This window comes from Planococcus citri, chromosome 5 (assembly GCF_950023065.1).
Source record: "Planococcus citri chromosome 5, ihPlaCitr1.1, whole genome shotgun sequence".
Classification (NCBI taxonomy): Eukaryota; Metazoa; Arthropoda; class Insecta; order Hemiptera; family Pseudococcidae; genus Planococcus; species Planococcus citri.
Genome location: NC_088681.1, coordinates 63,490,094 through 63,498,900, shown reverse-complemented (window position 1 = coordinate 63,498,900; position 8,807 = coordinate 63,490,094). Strand labels below are relative to the sequence as shown.

The 8,807-nt window shown below is 31.2% G+C and overlaps 1 protein-coding gene across 1 annotated transcript; it reads right to left on the bottom strand.

Annotated features, from left to right (window-relative positions):
* Positions 1–84: 84 nt before the first annotated feature.
* Positions 85–8,556, bottom strand: LOC135848926 (KICSTOR subunit 2-like). Its single transcript, XM_065369022.1, has 8 exons — positions 7,288–8,556; positions 7,017–7,154; positions 6,814–6,944; positions 6,588–6,728; positions 6,351–6,489; positions 6,083–6,264; positions 665–833; positions 85–538 (listed from the first exon to the last, which is right to left on the bottom strand). The coding sequence occupies exons 1-8, from the start codon at positions 7,375–7,377 to the stop codon at positions 263–265; spliced, it is 1,266 nt and encodes a 421-aa protein (XP_065225094.1). The 5' UTR covers positions 7,378–8,556; the 3' UTR covers positions 85–262.
* Positions 8,557–8,807: the final 251 nt, after the last annotated feature.

Sequence of the window (8,807 nt, the reverse complement as noted above, 5' to 3'; positions counted from 1 at the left end):
TCTTTCATACCTTTGTATATAGTTCTCAGTAACCGAGTATTAGGTTCGTTTCGAAGAATTTGATTGACAATATTGTAATTGGAATTGTTCAACGCGTAATTAATAATATCTATTTATCGTTTTTCAGCTTAGATAATAGCTTTTTGCATAACAATCGAATATAAAACTATGTATAGGTATAAAGGTAAACACATCACAGTGGCAAATATAGTATTTCTCATCAATATAACTCTTTGGTAAGTAAATGTGGCATGTTGCTCATCTACCTATTCGAATTCAAACTTAGAAATACCCTATGACTACGTATCATCCAAGCCAACTCGAGTATATAATTATCGATGTCCGATTGTTTATCGTCCTTTTTACTATTGTAATAAGCGACTAGGCTGATTTTCTCCTCGATACTGGTAATGAAATACGTGCTGTTTTCTTCGCTAATGTAACGACACACCACTCGATCTAAGAATAAAATATCGGAAAAATGTTCCACCAGGATGCGTCGTATCGTTGGCATTACGTTCAAAGGCTCGCTTGGTTTCTGCACATTGATAAAAAAAAATACTCATTGGTATGATTTCGTCATAAATGAAGCAGATTTAATTAGTACGATATTGACCCTCTACCCTATCATTATTTTCAAGAAATTTGTCTTTTGAGTACTCACTTCGGGATGACGTAACATGACGTAGTACGAGGTACTTGGTGATTCGGTTTTGGTATTTTTTAATGGGCATCTGTACCCAGGACCGTGCCAGTTTTTGATACCGCAAGCGTCGAATACCAACATCACACTGGTCGTTTCGTGGCCACATTTACGAGATATATTTTGGAACCTGAGGTGAGAATAATGAAAAAAAATGAATAAAAAATTGGGGAAAATCATTTGAAAAAAATCAACTTTGAAAATATGGATTAATTTTTCTAGAAACTTTAACACATGATTTCAAGTTTCAAATAAAGTTGACCAATTATTCTACGGTGCATTATCAATTTTCCATGGCATTACACTACCCCTTCCCCACCCTTAAAAAACAGGCATCAAAAATTGAAAAACCTCATTGTGAAAAGGAACCAAAACTTTTCATCTTCACAACCTTGAAATGAAAACAAAGGAATAATTCTACAAACAAAATTGAACACGAGAAAACAAAATGGAAAAACAAAAACTTGAAATTCTAGAAATGAAATCGATCTTGAAAAAACTGATTCGAAATGAAAGAAATAGAATCGAATCGAATCGAAAATCAAAACCAAAAAACAAATTGTACTCGCAAGAAAAGAAAATGTAAACACAAAATGACATTTTAGAAACAAAATCGGTCGTGAAAAAAATGAATCGATACAAAAAAAAATCGAATTTAGAGCCAAAAAAAACTCTCACGAATTTAGCTTGAGAAGACCAACTTTTCTTCAAATAAAAATCTGATTTCTAGGTGAATCATTCGTGAACGAGTTGCTCAATAGTTACCGAATCGTTCGCGAACAAATCGATTCATTTACTCCATTTTTGAAAGTGAATCGTTCGCGAACGAATCGATTCATTTACTCCATTTTTGATGAATCATATTTTTAATGAATCATTCGCGAACGAATTGATTCGTATGAGTGACTCGACTCGACGACTCGTTCGCGAACAAATCGATTCATTAACTCCATTTTTGATGAATCATTGGCGAACGAATTGATTCGTATAAGTGACTCGTTCGTGAACGAATCGATTCATTTACTCAATTTTTAATGAATCATTGGCGAACGAATTGATTCGTTTAAGTGACTCGTTCGCGAACGATCGATTCATTTACTCAATTTTTAATGAATCATTGGCGAACGAATTGATTCGTATAAGTGACTCGTTCGCGAATGAATCGGTTCATATACTCAATTTTTAATGAATCATTCGCGAACGAATTGATTCATATGAGTGACTCGACTCGACGACTCGTTCGCGAACAAATCGATTCATTACTCCATTTTTGACGAATCATTGGCGAACGAATTGATTCGTATAAGTGACTCGTTCGCGAACGAATCGATTCATTTACTCAATTTTTAATGAACCATTCGCAAACGAATTGATTCGTATGAGTGACTCGACTCGACGTCTCGTTCTCGAACAAATCGATTCATTAACTCCATTTTTGATAAATCATTGGCGAACGAATTGATTCGTATAAGTGACTCGTTCGTGAACGAATCGATTCATTTACTCAATTTTTAATGAATCATTGGCGAACGAATTGATTCGTTTAAGTGACTCGTTCGCGAACGATCGATTCATTTACCTACTCCATTTTTGATGAATCATTCGCGAACGAATTGATTCGTGTAAGTGACTCGTTCGCGAACGAATCGATTCATATACTCAATTTTTAATGAATCATTCGCGAACGAATTGATTCATGTAAGTGACTCATTCGCGAACGAATCAGAACAAATTGGTTCGTATAAATGACTTGTTCGCAAACGAAAGTCCGTAAAAAGCAAGAAACAAACTTGAGAAAACATAATGGAAAAACATGAAAATAAAATTCTGGAAACGAAATTAATCGTGAAAAAAACTGATCAAATTGAAAACCAAGAGCAAGAAAACCTGCAAAACTGTAAACCACAATTGAAGAAATCCGAATGAAATGTGAGTAATGTGACCAAAATGCATGAAAAACCATTAAAAACGTGTTAAACGATAAATGTTTAAAGGTTTGAAATTACTGAAAATCAGAAAAAAAAACCTGTGAAATATTAATGAAAACGCATGAAAAATCGTTAAAATGAAGTAAACACCCTCAAAAAGTATCAAAATTACTGTAAAGTAGCAGAAATTGATGAAATTATGAATAAAATTAGCCAAAAATGGATGAAAAAGAATTGAAAACAACAACACTATAAAAATACTCAAAAAAAAGGCATTGAAATCTTTGAAAGTTACCAAAGAATATAGTAACATTTGAATGGAGTTTGCCAAAAATGCATGAAAAAAGATTTAAAATACGTAGTTAATCATGTGAAAATTATTTTTAAAAAATTGAAATCACAAAAACTTGGCATTATAGTAAGTACCTAATTAAGTTTGAAAGAAATTAGCCAGAAGTTCATGAAAAAGTGTTGAAAACGAATTAAAACGATAGGTATCAAAAATACAAAAAAAAAATCCTAAAATTATTACAACAAAAATTAATTATGATTGTAAATTAAATATGAAAAAAAAACTGTTGAAAAATGAAAGATAAAAAATTATGAAAATGAACTAAAAAAGTGAAAAAATGAGAAATTGATGTGAAAAAAAAATTAAAAATGGAGAATACAAAATAACTTTTAAAATAAAATTGAAAAAAGAGAAAAAATATAAAAAATGAAATAGGTATCTGCCATCCCAAAAAAAATGTAACCAAATGAAATGAAGAATACAAATTTAATGAAAATAAAAAAAGAGACCAAAAAAATAACAAAAGAAGAGAAGATTGAAAAATTAATGAAAAACGAAAAAGTAAAAAAAATTATAAACAAAATGAGAAAAAATAATGAAATGAAGAAAATGAATAACAAAAATGAAAATTGGAAAACAAATGTAAAAATTAGGTAATTTTTCTATAGAAATGAATGTAAGTAAGTAAGTAAGTAAGTAACCAAAATGAAAGCAGAAACTAAAAACTAAAAACAAACACTGAGTGAAAACTAAGCGAAAGACCTCAAAATGAAAATGAAAAATCATCCTCATAACTTGAGGGAATGTGAACTATTCTCACCAGACTTGACATTTTTACCCCTGGCCCACATTGGCGGAAGGCAGCAGTGATTTTCAGCAAAAGTTGAATTTATAGAAAAATCAGTTTTCAAACTGATACTTTAAACAAAAAATTCAATCGATGGTTCTATTTCAAAAAATTGAGGGAAAAAAGTCAGTCTTTGTGAAAAATATTTTTTCTGGGAAGAAATTTATGCATAAGACTAAGTTAAATTAAAAGAGCATCAAAATACTCTTCTGACCAAAACATTGCAAGAGCTCAAAATTTTCAATTTTTGAAACTTATAGAAATTTTTAAAAATCAAATTCGAGCCAAAAAAAGACGGAAAAAAATCAAAATCTTAATCGTTTTACAAAAATTGTGTGTATCTACTCCCCCCCCCCCCCCATTCAGTCAAATGGGTCACTAACAAGACTCAATCGCGTTTAAAATGGGGGAAAAATTTACTCGGATAGCTTCTGAAGGATTTTTTGGGAACTGGGAATTTTCAAAATGTCACCGGATGCTCCAGAACGATTTAAAATCACCTCTAAAAGGACTTCCAAACTAAATTCTACTTCCCAAGCCGGCTTTGGAAAAGAGGAGGATGTCACATTTCAAACTTTTCTACCTAAATTGGACCTAGCATGGGTGAATTTTCGATTTTTTTCATCATTTTTGACTCTTGGGGAACGACCCCCCCCCCCACCCTGAAAAAATTAATTTTTTGCTCGATAAAAATACACTTTTTTATACGATATCTTGTATCTTGATTTCGAACCCTCCCCCCTCCCCTGAAGAAGGGGTGTCAAGTTACACTACTGATTCGCAATAATTTGTAAAACCACAATTTAACAACATTTTTTATGCTATAAGTGTTTTTGTTTCTATTGTTTTTAGCGTTTTAATGTTATTTTAAACATGTTTCACAATGTCTAATGAGAATTATGGTCAATCTTGCTGAAATTTTATCACTCATTGGTAAATTTCTGTATGGTTTTGGATAATTTTAATGTATTTTCAGTATTTTCCTGTCATTTCAAAAAGGTTTTGACCATTACGTATTTTAAACAGTTTTGTATACGTTTTTATCAATTCCACTAAAATTTTTCAATTTTTTGGTAATTTTCAAAATTATGCACAATTTTTATGTTTCACCGATACTTCATCATTTTTAGGCAATCATCAATAATCTAAACACGATTTAACAAAATTATTCGTTTTTGAGAATTTTCTTTTATCGGTTTTAATAAATTTTTCTTTGGTGTTTTCATGGTAGTATTTTCAACAAGTTTTTGCGATTTTTTGAGCAAATTTTCTCAATTTCAATGGAATGCCATCACCTTTTTGGTAATATTTTGAGTGATTTTAGTGTTTTCCTGTTTTGTTTTGTTTTTTTGGCAACATTTCATGGCATTTCATCAGTTTTTAGTGATTTTTCAATGATTTTTGTAATATTTTGTGTTTTTATAACATTTCAATATGTTCTTTGGCAATAATTTTTGTCAAGTTTTTCAAAGTATTACTAAAATTTCAACTGTTTTTATTGATTTGAAAAATCATTTCAAAGGTGCTCAGTGATTTTTCAATGATACCAACAGGTAATGTTTTAGTCTTTTTGTACATTGAGCAATTTTATGCCATTTCTAACAAGTTTTAGTTAAAAATTATGCAAAATTTTGCCGACATCTCATCATTTTTGAAATGATTTTGATACTTTTCAGGAGTTCAAATTATAATAATTTTTATTTTATTTTTTACTTTTTAAACGATTCGAATAGAAAAATGAATAAGCACATTTTTTCAAGCTGAAATCAAAGACGATTGAAATTAATTTGATATTCTGACACGGAGATTACAGAGTATCAATCTTTTTATTTTTTAAAATTGATTTTTCAGTTTTTTTTTTATAAACTTGAGATATTTTTTCATCATGATCATAGTATGATTTTCAATGTGCTATCTGTTGTCATTTTTGATTTTTTTTTTTTTTTGGTACCTACAGCTGTTCGTCGAATTTCAAGCTACAGCCTATAAATAATTTTCATCACACTTGTTGCTAGCCTCATTTTTCTTTCAAATAAAACACATTTCACACGTTCGATCGACCTAAGCAGGGAGGTTCTGAAGAAGACACGCCTCGCGAAGGAATTACGTTAGATAAGAGATATGAAATGTAAACACCACGAAAACATTATATCCTCTCTTGTCTGTTTACTTTAGTCGATAGTAATCCCTCCACTACAAAACTCACCACACATAATACTTGTAATATCGACAGATATTCGTAATAAAAATGGCGGAAACAAGACACAAAAATCAATCCATTTTCACAAAAACTTACACGAGAGGACACTTACTTTTGTAAAAATTCCAGTCGATTTTTACCACAGATTGTTTTCAAATCGCTGACAGATGTTTGCTGTCTTATGATCATGTAAAAATATACGGAGAATTTCTCCAGTAGGAAGGTCTTGAATTTGATCAGCCATCTGTACAGCTCCGGTACCGTATTCATGCGTAAGAAATTCAATCTCCAAGTCTGTAAACAAACATCGAGCATGATCAGCCATTTCATTCAATATCCAATAATATAATTTTTTTTCTTTAAAAAAAAAAAATACTGACTTCTTTATTTTGTAAGGTATTCTCCCAAATAACAAGATTCGACTTTGCTGAGCTGATATGAGAAGTGCACCGAACTAGGTTCCAGTTCTCTAGAAAGTATTGAGCGTAAATGAGATCGAGTAAGCAAGACGTTTCTAATCTGGAATCAAAAAGAACAATATCAATAGATCAACTATTAGGTATTGATTTCAAAATTCAATGATCACATAAAAAATCATCATCAATAGAATATCTTACTCAATGAGTATCTTCATATTCGCCATAGTTTTAGGCGCATACGACGCCATTGCATTGTTCACAATACTGTTCAACGAATCTATGAACTCCTGCATTTTTAAATGCTTATTGTACGTGGCAGTGGTGTACATTTTGTTATAACTGTATCAATTCTGATAGGAAATAATATCAATTTGATTCGAATCGTTTGATTTCATTGAGCATAAATTATCACATCAAAGGATACGAATCAATTAGCTGGCATCTGATTTCAGTCCAGGAGATGATCTCCTTGAGGATACGTTCGTATTCGGCTTCGCTCGGTTGTATTTTTTCGCAATCGGATTTTATCTCTAAATAAGCTGACTTCAAAGTATTCTGTAAAAAAAAATCATCTCAGTAAAAAAAAAAAAACACATCCAATAGAATTGAAACTATTTTTCAACTCACATCTTTTTTGACTGCAACTTTACTTTTAGCAGTTAGAAATCCCATTTCGGAATAGCTCTTTTCAACGCTGATCATGTAGGGTAATAGGCTCAGGAGATCTTTATAAGCTCCTGTGTTCGTCATTATCTTCTCTTTTCTCTGAAAAAATAATACATTAAACACATTCGAAGTGTTTGGAATTGGAATTAGAATTAGAAACCATCATCTTGAGGAACCTCGTTGAGGCCAAAAGAGAAATTTCCTTCGTAGAATAAAATCCTAGATCACTTACACATATATCCTTAGCTTTGTCAAAGCTGTATTGAGCAGTGAAACGAACAACGTTCGTGAGAAATTCGTCCAATTGAGCGATGTTCTCCATTTTCTATCTTGAAAACTGCATCAAACACCATCGAAAGTTACATCAAACCATTTCACAATATAATTCTATTAACAATAGAAAATACAAAAGAATTTCACAAGTCACTGGAGATACGATTGATTAATTAAACTATTGAATTTCACATCAAAAACACTCATAGAATAATAATAATTAACAAAAGAACTATTCAAAAATGTGAAATTATTCAATAGAATCCGAAAACACTTTTGATCACAAAAACACACTAATCGTTAGCCGCCGCAAAATTGGATTTTACTCTGACCAATGAAAACGACGTGTTTTATGTTTCCATAACCTCCCACTGAAATTGTGATAACACTGTTGTGAGTGTTGCGTGTTATTTTTGTAAATTTCAATCTTCAATTTTAGAATTGTGAAAAAATAAAAAAGGAGAGTGAAATAAACGTTCATAAGCCATAACCGATTCACGAACTTCTTTGATGAATAAGTATATTTAGTTATCTCAGTTATCTGGAATTTTACTCAACATTTTCTGAGTTGATTTTCCACAGTAGACTGATTTCCAGGTCTAGAAAGGAGAATACGTACCTATTATTAATTAGAAATTTTGAGAACTGAAAAACTACTTGTAACTTGTACTACCTACTTTAGAATTAGATGACGAGAAAAAACAAAATAAGTAATGAGAAGGAAATATAATAAGAGAGTGAGAATACAAATCATTTTTTACCATATTAAGCCCTTCGGCATTTTGAAAAGTCAATTCATTCTAATCTAATCGATTTCTAGATCAGAGTGATCATTCATATTTGTAAAATGTACGTATGTAGATCAAAATTTATTCTTTTCAGACTGAAGAATTATCTGGAAATTTTTGAAATGAGTTGTAATATCGCGAGCAAGCTTTGCTAGTTGCTACAGTTATCAAATTATCAATTATTTATTTATAATAAATGAAATGACATGATTGCATAGGTAGGTAGGTACTGCATAGAAAAATTACTCATTAGTCATTTGTAATGAATAATAATTGAAACAATAAATTAATATCACGCGAAATAGCGAAATTAGGCAGTTTGAATCTATTTTTAATAAAAATTGTAAGTATGCTATACTGACTATATCCTTTTGTGTGTGGGGAATGCGTTTTCATTGGTCGGAGTAAAATCCAGTTTTGCGGCGGCTAACGATTAGTCAAAAACACACTAGTGATAACGCCTTATCACATATTTCACTATTGAACCGTAATTACCGCGTAATTACGCCACAAACCTATCATTTCAACTCCGCTACCTACCCAACCACTTCTGACACAAATCCTGATCGCATCACTACAGGAATTTCAACATTCTCTCTAATTTACCTCATTTCAACGCTGGATTCCACCCTATTACTAATTTATCTCCATTTTTAGCTCCATAATCAATCCCTAATCGCTAATTATTCGC